The following is a 12,272-nucleotide window of genomic DNA, read 5'->3' as shown; positions in this document are numbered from 1 at the left end:
TGCCTTTGATTTATGCGTGTTGATTTTAAATCCTGCCACTTTGCTGAATTCATTTATTAGCTCTAATAGTTTCTTTGTAGAGCCTTTTGGGTCTGCTAGATATAGAATCATATCATCTGCAAATAGTGATAATTTAATTTCTTCTTTTCCTATTTTTATGCCTTTAATTTCTTTCGTCTGTCTAATTGCTCTGGCCAGTGTTTCGAGAACTATGTTGAAGAGAAGTGGAGAGAGAGGGCATCCCTGTCTTGTTCCAGATTTTAGAGGGAATGCCTTCAGTTTTTCTCCATTCAGAATAATGCTAGCCTGAGGCTTAGCATAGATTGCTTTTACAATATTGAGGTATGTTCCTGTTATCCCTAGTTTTTCTAGAGTTTTGAACATAAAGGGATGCTGTACTTTGTCAAATGCTTTTTCCGCATCTATCGAGATGATCATATGGTTCTTATTTTTAAGTCTATTGATGTGGTGAATAACATTTATTGATTTCCGTATATTGAACCAGCCTTGCATCCCAGGGATGAATCCTACTTGATCATGGTGTACAATTTTTTTATATGTTTTTGTATCCGATTCGCCAGAATTTTATTGAGGATTTTTGCATCTAGGTTCATTAGAGATATTGGTCTGTAGTTTTCTTTCTTTGAAGTGTCTTTGTCTGGTTTAGGTATCAGGGTGATGTTGGCCTCATAGAATGAATTTGGAAGTTCTCCCTCCTTTTCTATTTCCTGAAGTAGCTTGAAAAGTATTGGTATTAGTTCTTCTTTAAAGGTTTTGTAAAATTCTGCTGTATACCCATCGGGACCTGGGCTTTTCTTAGTTGGTAGTCTTTTGATGGTTTCTTCTATCTCCTCAATTGATATTGGTCTGTTTAGGTTTTCTATATCCTCCTGACTCAATCTGGGCAGATCATATGACTTAAGAAATTTATCTATGCCTTCACTATCTTCTAATTTATTGGAGTATAAGGATTCAAAATAGTTTTTGATTATCTTCTGTATTTCTGAAGTGTCTGTTGTGATATTGCCTTTTTCATCCCGTATGCTAGTAATTTGAGTTCTCTCTCTTCTTCTCTTCACTAGCATCGCTAAGGGTCTGTCGATTTTGTTTATTTTTTCAAAGAACCAACTTTTAGTTTTGTCAATTTTTTCAATTGTTTCTTTTGTTTCGATTTCATTAATTTCAGCTCTGATTTTAATTATTTCTTGCCTTCTACTTCTTTTGCTGTTGTTTTGCTCTTCTTTTTCAAGGATTTTGAGATGAAGTATGAGATCATTTATTTGTTGGTTTTTTCTTTTTTTAAGGAATGAACTCCAAGCAATGAATTTTCCTCTTAGAACTGCTTTCAATGTGTCCCATAGATTCCGATATGTTGTGTCTGTGTTTTCATTTATCTCTAAGAATTTTTTAATTTCCTCCTTGATGTCTTCTATAACCCATTGATCATTCAGTAACCTATTGTTCATTCTCCAATTGATGTATGCTTTTTCCTTCCTTCTTTTATCGTTGATTTTCAGTTTCATTCCATTATGATCAGATAAGATGCATGGTAATATCTCTACTCCTTTATATTGTCTAAGAGTTGCCCTGTGACATAATATATGATCTATTTTTGAGAAGGATCCATGTGCTGCTGAGAAAAAAGTGTAACTGCTTGATGTTGGGTGGTATACTCTATATATGTCAATTAGGTCTAGGTTATTAATAGTGTTATTGAGTTCTATAGTTTCCTTATTCAACTTTTGTTTGGAAGATCTGTCCAGTGGCGAGAGAGGTGTGTTGAAGTCTCCCATGATTATGGTGTGGTGGTCTATTAGACTCTTGAACTTGAGAAGAGTTTGTTTGACGAACATAGCTGCACCATTGTTTGGGGCATAAATATTTATGATTGTTATGTCTTGTTGGTGTATGGTTCCCTTAAGCAGTATGTAGTGTCCCTCTTTATCTCTTTTGATTAACTTTGGCTTGAAATCTATTTTATTTGATATGAGTATGGACACGCCTGCTTGTTTCCGAAGTCCATATGAGTGATATGATTTTTCCCAACCTTTCACCTTCAGCCTATGTATGTCTTTTCCTATCAAATGCGTCTCCTGTAGGCAGCATATTGTTGGGTCTTGTTTTGTGATCCATTCTACTAGCCTGTGTCTCTTAATTGGTGAGTTTAAGCCATTAACATTTAGGGTTATTATTGAGATATGGGTTGTTCTTCCAGCCATATTTGTTTATTTCTGTTACTAAACATTGTTTGTTTTCCTCTTTGATTGTTTCCCCCCCCCCTTTACTGTCCTACCTCCCACTGTTGGTTTTCATTGTTATTTTCCATTTCCTCTTCCTGTAATACTTTGGCTAGGATGTTTTGAAGAGATGGTTTTCTAGCTGCGAATTCTTTAAACTTTTGTTTATCGTGGAAGGTTTTAATTTCATTCTCCATCCTGAAGCTTAATTTCGCTGGATACACAATTCTTGGTTGGAACCCATTATCTTTCAGTGTTTGAAATATGTTATTCCAGGATCTTCTAGCTTTCAGAGTCTGTGTTGAAAGATCAGCTGTTATCCTGATTGGCTTGCCCCTAAATGTAATCTGCTTCCTTTCTCTTGTAGCTTTTAAAATTCTCTCCTTATTCTGTATGTTGGGCATCTTCATTATAATGTGTCTAGGTGTGGATCTCTTATGATTTTGCACATTCGGCGTCCTGTAGGCTTCTAGGATTTGGGATTCTGTCTCATTCTTCAAGTCTGGGAAGTTTTCTTGTATTATTTCATTGAATAGACTGCTCATTCCTTTGGTTTGGAGCTCTGTACCTTCCTGTATCCCAATGACTCTTAAGTTTGGTCTCTTAATGTTATCCCATATTTCTTGGATGTTCTGCTCATGGTTTCTTAACAGTCTTGCTGAGCTGTCTATGTTCTTTTCCAGTTGAAATACTTTGTCTTCATTGTCTGATGTTCTATCTTCTAAGTGTTCTACTCTGTTGGTAGTATTCTCCATTGAGTTTTTAAGTTGGTTTATTGCTTCCTGCATTTCTAGGATTTCTGATTGCTTGTTTTTTATAACCTCTATCTCCCTGTATAGTTGATCCTTTGCTTCCTGGATTTGTTTGCGTAATTCGTTGTCGAAGTGATCTTTCATTGTCTGATTTTGCTGTTTAATGTCTTCCTTGATACTCCAGATCATCTGAAGCATGTATATCCTGAATTCTTTATCTGACATTCCATCTGCTGCAGCTGTTACCTCTTCTAAAGTTGCGTTGACCTGCATTGCTTGTGGTCCTTTCTTTCCTTGTCTTTTCATACTGCTTGCGTATCTTTCCTGCAGGTGCGGGCGGCGGCTCTGCTCTCTCCTTATTCCAATTGGGGTGTCGTGGCTACCACGCCGGCAGGTCACTGGGCCTGTTCTGGGAGCTGGTGGCGGCTCTGTTCTGCCCCTACTCCAATTGGGGTGACGTGTCTGTCGTACCAGCAGGCCACTGGGCCTGTCCTGCTGGTCGGTCGCAGATCTGCCCACCTTTCGGGCACGAGTGGAGGCTCTGCTTTGCCCCTACTCCAATTGGGGTGTCGTGACTACCCCGCCTGCAGGATGCTGGGTCTGTTCCTGGCAAGGGAGGCGACTCTGCTCTGTCACTACTCCAATTAGGGTGGTGTTTGTACCCCGCCGGCAGGCTCCTGGGCCTGATCCGCCGGTCTGTTGTAGGTCTGCCTACCTTGAAGGCGCGGGCGGCGGATCTGCCCTGCCCCTCCTACCACGCCTGCGGACCCCTGGGCCTGATCTGCAGGTTGATCACTGGTCTGCTCACCCTGCGGGCACGGGTGGCGGTTCCGCTCCACCCCCACTCCAATTGGGGTCACGTGACCACCACACCGGCAGGGCCTGATCCGGGCGTGGGATAAGGATCTGCTCTGCCCCTACTCGAGTTGGGGTGACGTGTGTACCACACTGGCAGGCCACTGGGCCTGACCCGCCAGGCTGTCACAGGTCTGTTTACCTTGCAAGCGCGAAGGGCGGCTCTGCCCTGCCCCTCCTACCACGCCCATGTACTACTGGGTCGTGGGTCTGCCCACCTGGCGGGTGTGGGTGGCGGCTCCGCTCCGCCCCCTCTCCAATTGGGGTCACGCGGTCACCACGCTGGCGAGCCGCTGGGCCTGCTCCGGGGGCTGGCGGCGGCCCGGCTCCTTCCCTCTGGCTCGAGGACAAATTGAGGAGACTCGGGTGACTGAGCCTCACCCCCCTTACCAGGAGACCAACTGCTTATGTCACCGCTGGTATTGATGAAGATCTCTCCTCCACCGCTTTCTGCTGACATCAGATCTCTGCCATGTTGGTATCCTATGCGAATGGCAGCATTTCGTTCCCCTTGCCAGGCAACCCAAGCAATGGGTGAGTCCTGACCTGCCCTCAGCAGGACCCGGACCGAGACACAGTTTCCGCGGGCTCCTAGCCCCGGTCCAGGGAAGTTCCGGGAGCCGGAACTCGGCCGCTCCGTGCTCGGTGTAAGCTCCTATAAGTGTAAGCTCCAAGAAGCAGCCCCCGCGGGCTCAGTTCCGGGAGCCGGAATTCGGCCGCTTAGTGTTTGGTGTATGCTCTGATAGGAGCAGGGTCCAAGAAGCAGCCTCCGCGGGCTCCGCAGCCCTGAGCCAGGGCGGTTCCGGGACGGTTCCGGAAGCCGGAACTCGGCCGCTCTGTGCTCGGTGTAAGCTCCTATAAGTGTAAGCTCCAAGAAGCAGTCCCCGCGGGCTCAGTTCCGGGAGCTGGAATTCGGCTTCTTGGTGTTTCGTGTTTGCTCTGATAGTAGCAGGGTCCAAGAAGCAGCCTCCGCAGGCTCCGCAGCCCGGAGCCAGGGCGGTTCCGGGACGGTTCCGGGAGCCGGGACTCGGCCGCCCCGCGCTCCGTGTTCACTCCGATAAGATCAGATTTTAAGAAGCCCCCAGGCGCTGAACCCTAGCAATCTGTCTGCAAGCCGCAGGCGAATTGCAGCCTGAAATTACCTGTTGTATGGCTGAATGAGCTGCGGTCAGTCAAAAACAGGTGTGGTGACGTCAGTTTACCAACATGGTGGCTGCTGGCCTCCTCTGTGGTCTGACCGGTGTGGAGAACCGAGATGGACCGCTTCCTTCCCCGTCTCGAACCCAGAATTCAGCCCTGAGTGCGGTGCTTGTGCGGCTGGCAGAAACTGCAGCGCTGTAACCCTGCGTCTCTATCCCAGCGCGCGTTGCAGACTCTAGCCGCGGGGCGATTTGCTGAATAAGCAGTGTTACCCTCCGTGCGACAAACCTCTCGCGTTTGAGTCCCCGTAGCCGATCCTCGTGCGATGGAAATCCTTCCTCCAGGTTCCGGCGCACCCCACTATTGCTGGAAATTCCTAACAAGATATCCTTTAGCCGTCCTGACTTGTCATACTCCCACACAGTGAAGCAGCACACGGGGGTAATGCACTCCCCTCGCCGCCATCTTCCCTCCTCCATTATCTCTTAAATGCACCTAATAATCAGTAAAGCAGCCTTCCATCCTATAAAATATGTTCGTGCATCTGCCTGCATGTCCCTAGTGGGCATTCAAGTGTGTTACAACTGTTTAAATGTGTAATGAAATTGGCGGCCGTACCTGACATGGCCTTCATCAAGGTGTGGATGCAGGTGGTTTTCCCTGCTCCACTAGGCCCCAGGGTCATCATTCCATGCCTCACCCTCTGCGTCTCAAACAGCTGGATGACTTTCAGTTTCCAAGGAGGATGGTTGATTAAGCCAGCTTCTTCCACCTGAAACAACGAAACCCCACATTGGCCGACATTCACAATGATGTGACTTACTACCGTGCTTTAGAGATGCATAGACACAGGAGCGGGAGAAGGAGCAGGAGATTGGCATTGAGTGGATATAGAGTCTGCAAAGATAAAAAAACTTCTGAAGGCAAATGGAAGGGATATCTGAACAATGTGAATGTCCTGAATGTCACTGACTGCACACTTCAAAATGTTTAAAGTAATAATTTGATGGTGTGTATTTCACCACAATAAAAAAAAACATATTGTACAAAAAATATACACAGACAAAAATCAGGCTGAGTGTAACTAAAACATCCCATACTAATAAGACACATCTGCATTTCTCTTTGGGAATTGAAAACATATTCACATTTTTTGAATGTACAAGTAAGGAACAACTTTAGAATAAAGACTCAGTGTAAAATGTATTTTGAATGTTTAATTTGAAAGATGATACTTATAATAGAAAAGTGGATGACATACCAGATTGATTGAAGTTCCATATAAATTTCAACTGTCTTTCTAGTTTCTATAATAGCTATATCTACATAGTTTCTATCTACCAAATTGCAGAGTATGAAAGTTATCACTATTCTAGGATTAACCTTCAATACAAGACGATGAGATTATTACTATTGAAATCTTCATGATACAACTAAGGAAACTGAGGCTGAGAGTGACTGAACAATCTCCCAAGATGTTCAACTTGTAGCTCTCAAGTTGAGATTTGAGCCCAAATGTTCTGCTCCAAGATCCATGCATGGCTTAACCATCATGCTATGCTTAAATTCACTATAAATGATTTTTATTTTATTTAAATAACTTTGAATAATAATCACACATTATTTATGCCATGTATTTGCTCTTCAGATTTTTCATGCACTACAAATAACTAATATAAGCCATCTTTTTTTTAAATTTATTTTTTGGATTTAGGTGGATACAATATCTTCATTTTATTTTTATGTGGTGCTGAGGATTGAGCCCAGAGCCTCATGCATGCTAGGTGAGCACTCTACCACTGATCCATAACCCCAGCCCTAATATAAACCATCTTATAATTACTTGATACTTATTTCTTTCGGTAGTGCTACAAATTCAGCCAAATGATGAGGAAACTCAGACATTTATATACTAATTTTAAGCAAAACATACATCAAATGCTACTGCATTCTATTTTTATTGCAAATGTTTTCAAGGAACTAAAATGCATCTTATAAATATGAACAAATCACCTACTTTTAGAAACAACTTTTTATTTCCAAACCCTTCTTTATGAGAAATAAAATTGAGGCACAAGGTCTTGTAATTAATTTCCATTCATGGGAAGACTGTAAAAATTAAACAGCAGCAAGTACCATGGGAAATCCAGACCCGGAATGGTATGCATAGGGTAGTGGATCCCTCCACCCAGAGCCTAAGGAACAAATCTCAAGAACAATAGCTGAGAGGCCACATAAGTCCACTGCAAGTAACACTCAGAGACAGGAGTCTGGAGACCACAGCAATGTGGCAAATGCCAAGGCCAAGCACAGAGCCACGCCACACATGAGCAAGGCAACCATCTGATTGCCTGTCCACTGATGGCCATATTACCTGTCCACTGATGGCCATATTACCTGTTCACTGATTGCAATATTACCTGTCTGCTGATTGCCATCTCCAGTTCAGGGTAACCTGCCTTGTCCAGAAGGATATTTGGAAAGAGATCTTCAATTAAACTCAAAAATAATGGTTCATCCTCATCAATCTAAAAAAGAAAAGAAAGGAAAATCAGACTATTTGAGCAGCAACATAAGAATATATCGATAAATAAAAATACCCAACATGGTCCAAGTTATTTCTGTATTAATAATTCATGAACTATCATTACCATTAATAAATACCACCTTCATCAAAGTTGAGTAATATTCTTCTCATCTTTACCATAATTTTCTTAAAAATTTAAAACTGAGAAATGAAGAAAGTAGAAAGGAAATACCATCTGCATGACAACCTTTCCACAAAATACCTAGTTAGGTAGATGTGATGGTTAACATGAATTGTCACCTTGATTGGAGTGAGAGATGCCCAAGGTTAAGAGGCTTCTGGGTGTCTCAGTGAAGAGATTTCTAAAAATTAGTTGCATGTGGTTGGCAAACTGAGGCAGAGATTCACCCTAAGTGTGCACAACACAGTCCAATAGTTTATACTTATAAATAATGCCCAATAAAAATGGATTTTTATACAAGATGACAGCATGATCAAGTTTTATTTCAAAATAAATTCATGAACCAAATTAATTCATGAATTTCCTACTATCTCTCATTTAAAAATTTTTTTTTTAGTTTAAATTGGGAAACATGGACTATAGTATGTACTATATTAGTCAGGGTTCTCTAGATAAACAGAACCAACATACCTGTGTGATGGTAAAAAGGAGTATAAAAAGGAGGATAAATAGAGTATAAAATTATTACACATTTGTGAAATTTAATAAATTTTTCTACCAGTCTCCATAGACTGAGGAAGGCAAGAGTAGTTGAACAAGACAAAAATGATTTAAGGTATTTGGAAACTTACTTAACATGTGCATTTTTTAAAAACCCACTTTCATTTTTTAAATTCATTTTAATTTTTACACAAATGGAGCATAACTTTTCATTTCTCTAGTTGTACATGATGTAGAGTAACACTCTTCATGCAATCATACCCGTACATAGAGTAATAATGTCCATCTCATTCCACCATCTTTTGGAATAGACATTTTAAACTAGATAAGAGTCATTGCAAAAAGAACCTCTGAAAAAGTATAATTTGAAGCTATGTTCTCTAGCACTTTATCTGATAATTAGGCATTTCCAATAATTATTTCTAAAACTCATTTGTGCTTAATTAGTGTAACTGATATTTAAGCAGGTAGAACATTTCCATCTGTGAACCTTACCAATTTAGACAGATTCATGTCTCGCAGCACACGCATGACAATAGTAGATTCTGTATCTGTGGGGTTGGCTCTTTTTGCTGCCCCCAATGTCCGCAGAACTGACAGAATGTTACGCAGACCAAAGTCATAATGGACCTGAAGAATTTGAGAGACACTGGGCTTACTTTCAATATGAAACTATCCATGGAAACTTGAATTTGACAGAAGACAAATTTACAATAACGAACGAATGTTGATTTTCCTTTTAAAACTTCATACAAAGAATAGAGCAATAAATTTCTTTATTTATATACTTTTTGGGCAAATAGCAAAAATCCAAAAACTCTTCCCATGTATCATCATTAGCTTAAGCCCTTAGATGAGAACTAACAGATACATGGAGACAGGAAAAACGTGCACACTTCCTTGTAAAGTACAGATGTCCCCCTCTAACAACTTCTTAATCACACATGGGAAAATGTATTCATGTCTCTAAAGCTAAAATTCAGAACCAGCATTAAACTGGACCTCAGTCGTGACCATGTCACACCTCCGCCCCCACAACACACACATGACTTTTTACTAATAAGCAAGAAGATGGGGCAATGGAGGAGGAGGAGGAGCAGCTGCACTTCAGGATTACCTGGAGGAGGAAGCAGGAGGGTAAATCAGAAAGCCGAGCCCCGGGTTTGTCCTGGGTATGTGTTTGTGAAAGCTCCATCCTGCTAAATTTCAGCATATGTAAAGTGGATGATTAAAATCCAGTTACCCAACCACTGTGGAAAACAGGATGGTGATCCTTCCAAAAGTTGAAAAGATCCCTACCATATGAACCAGCATCCCTCTTTGGAAGCATGTTCTCAAAGAGATACGCACACACCAGTATTCACAGTAGCACTAGTCACAATACCCCAATGGTGGAAGCGACCCAATGCCCACCAGCAGATGAATGGATAAGCAAAATGGGGAATCTCCACACGATGAGGTGGTATTTAGCCACAATAAGAAAGAACTCCAAGGCACACCGTGATGAACTGTGAGGACATTGTGCCAAGTCAAGTCCACAAGGATTTAACCAATGCATAAGGCATTGGTCAAATCCGTGGAAACAGAAAGTACAGTGGTGGGTACCGGGGGCGGGTGGGCAGGAAGAGGAAGCTGTCGGTTGGTAGCCGTAGAGGTTCCATTTTTCAAGATGAAACGTTCTGGAGATTCTTTTCACAACATTGGGACTATACTTTAAACCCCTAAACTGCACACTTAAGATGGTAAAGAGGGCAGATGTAATGTTATATATTTTTACCACAATATGTTATATATATATTTTGCCTATGAAAAAAACAAAAAATAAAAACTACATCATTAAGGTAAGTGGAGGACTGTGCCTCGCTCAGTAGGGGTCGTGTGGAGGATGGAGCACATCAAGCCATTCAGCCTGGGTTCCTGCCTTCGAGGAACTGGCGTTCTCAGAATAACAATAAAAATAAATAAACTTTCACAAAAGCAACAGTGACTTGAAAGGGCTGGTGGGTGAACTTCCTCAGGGAAAACCTCCCAAAAGGACTGGCTCTGAGTTAAATATGTGGGTGCCAAGGGAGATTCCCAGAATGTCCACACGGGGCCAATGGTTGTGTGCACATTGATCAGGTCATTTCACAACAGGTGAACATGGACCGTAGGAGTGAAGGAAGAAGTGAAGAGTTGGCAATGTGGGCAGCTTTCCACAGGCAAGAACAACACAAGAGTATGTGTTTCTTGGACAGAGGGAAAGATAAGGGTGAGTGAGTGAAGGAAGTGATACGCAGAGGAGTGTTCAGAGGTGGAATGATTGGACTGTGAGAGCTGTGACTGATCAGTCCATCCTCTTTTGAATGGACTCACTGGGGGGTGACTGCAGACAGAGGGGCAGGGCTGGAGCGGGTGAGTCACGGGAGATGTGCCCTGCAAGGATCCATCCCCCCTATGCCCCGCCCTCCCTCCCTCTCTGCTTCCCAGGCACCATGAACACAGCAACTGCCACACGCTTCCATGATGTTCTGCCTCACCCTGGACCCAGAGCAATGGAGTTGGCCCACCATGAAGTAAAGCTCTGAAACTATGAGCCCAAATAAACTTTTCCTCCTCTAAGTTGTCCTTGTCAGGTATCTTGGTCACAGTGACAGAAAACTGACTAACACAATATTCTTAGTAAAAAAAAAAAAAAAAAATGTGACCTAATGCCTGCCTGCATCATGCCCTTGTGTGACCTTATCACCTGGAGTCTGGGCAGGACCAGTGATTTGATTCTGACATACAGCAGAGACCACAGGCTGCATGTGACTGCGTACCCATGACTATGTGAGCACTCACTGTGCTGAACCCCTTCCTTGCTGACTTTGAGAAAGCCAGAGCCATGTTGGGGAATCCCATCTGGAATGACCTACTTACTCCTAACCTGTAGGAACTGAAGGTAACTCAGGCCAATAGCAAGCAAGAAACAACCCCTCAGTTACAACCTCAAGGAGCAGGATTCTACCAACAACCTGGGTGAGCTTGGAGTAGATCACTCCCCAGCTAAGCATCAGACGAAACTGCAGCCCGGTTTATCGGTTAGACACTGAGCCCAGGACCCAGTCACAGTGACCTCGGGCCCCCTGACACTGGGAAATAATAAATGTGTATTGTTTTCTGCCACTCTTTGTGATATGATTATTACTTAGCAATAGATAACTAACACAGGGGAACAGTATTAGTTGAAACAGTTAATTAATTAGTTAATGCAGATAACTAATACAATAGCTAATACTATGATTCATTTCATGCCTCTTAGCTCTGAAATTTCATGGTGCCTGATCCTGTTATTCCAAGCAATAGAGGAAACTAGCAGGAGTTCACGACAGGATTGTTAGCAACGCTTGGTCAGATACCTGCTGAGCTTAGAAGGCAAAAACAGAAATGTTGGGAGGCCTGAACACCATAACAATACAAATACCATACAGGTGACATAGGTCATAAATATTAATATCCAAGTTATGTTGGCTCTTAAACCTGTCTGGACAGTATTTGCTTTATTTCTATTTTTATTTAAAGGAATTCTAATTTCTTTAAATGTCCTTCACAATAAACTATGCAGATAATATCAGTTTTCTAATGATACGCCATGTTTGGTATCAGTAAGGTACTCTGACAACAACTGCAAACTCCAATTTTGCAAAACGGGAACATTTCACTGAATAGAACAATCCAGAGAGCCTTTCGGGAGGGACCCACCTGCTTCGAAAGCTGCTCCTCGCACAGCTTGTAGAGTGTGAAAAACTTCCTGGCCAGAACAATGTTGTCAATGAAGCCACAGCTGGCCAGCTTAACCCTTATGATGATCTGCCGGTCGGGGACCATCATGGCCACCGAGCGGAAGTTAATCTTCAAGTTTTCTGGGAGCTCCTGCCGCCCAGCATAGCCAGGATTCTAAACCAAAAACAAAACCCAAGGGTGACTGCTATGTTCCTGGGGCCATGAGCACAAAGCAGCATGACATCCGAAGATCCATTATGTACACAAAAATCCTGGAGTGACAACCAGAGGCTCATTTCCATAGCTCAACCCCCCTCCACCTGCACGGACCAAGC

At 42.7% G+C, this 12,272-nt stretch overlaps 1 protein-coding gene across 4 annotated transcripts in view; it reads right to left on the bottom strand.

Moving 5' to 3' along the window:
• Dnah5 (dynein axonemal heavy chain 5) overlaps nucleotides 1–12,272 on the bottom strand; it is a 283,494-nt gene that overhangs the window by 121,751 nt on the left and 149,471 nt on the right. For all 4 annotated transcript variants that reach the window (XM_046468300.2, XM_058570742.1, XM_058570743.1 and 1 more), the window contains 4 exons: nucleotides 11,917–12,111; nucleotides 8,689–8,823; nucleotides 7,405–7,512; nucleotides 5,603–5,756 (listed from right to left, as the gene is read on the bottom strand). In XM_046468300.2, coding sequence (XP_046324256.1) covers nucleotides 5,603–5,756; nucleotides 7,405–7,512; nucleotides 8,689–8,823; nucleotides 11,917–12,111 — 592 coding nt within the window. The remainder of the gene's footprint in view (nucleotides 1–5,602; nucleotides 5,757–7,404; nucleotides 7,513–8,688; nucleotides 8,824–11,916; nucleotides 12,112–12,272) is intronic.

The sequence above is a fragment of the Marmota monax genome, unplaced genomic scaffold (genome assembly GCF_021218885.2).
Source record: "Marmota monax isolate L192 unplaced genomic scaffold, Marmota_monax_Labrador192_F-V1.1 WCK01_AAM20220418_F8-fsc00120, whole genome shotgun sequence".
Taxonomy (NCBI): Eukaryota; Metazoa; Chordata; class Mammalia; order Rodentia; family Sciuridae; genus Marmota; species Marmota monax.
Note: the sequence above shows the minus strand (reverse complement) of the source record. Positions and strands in the feature narration are given on the sequence as shown.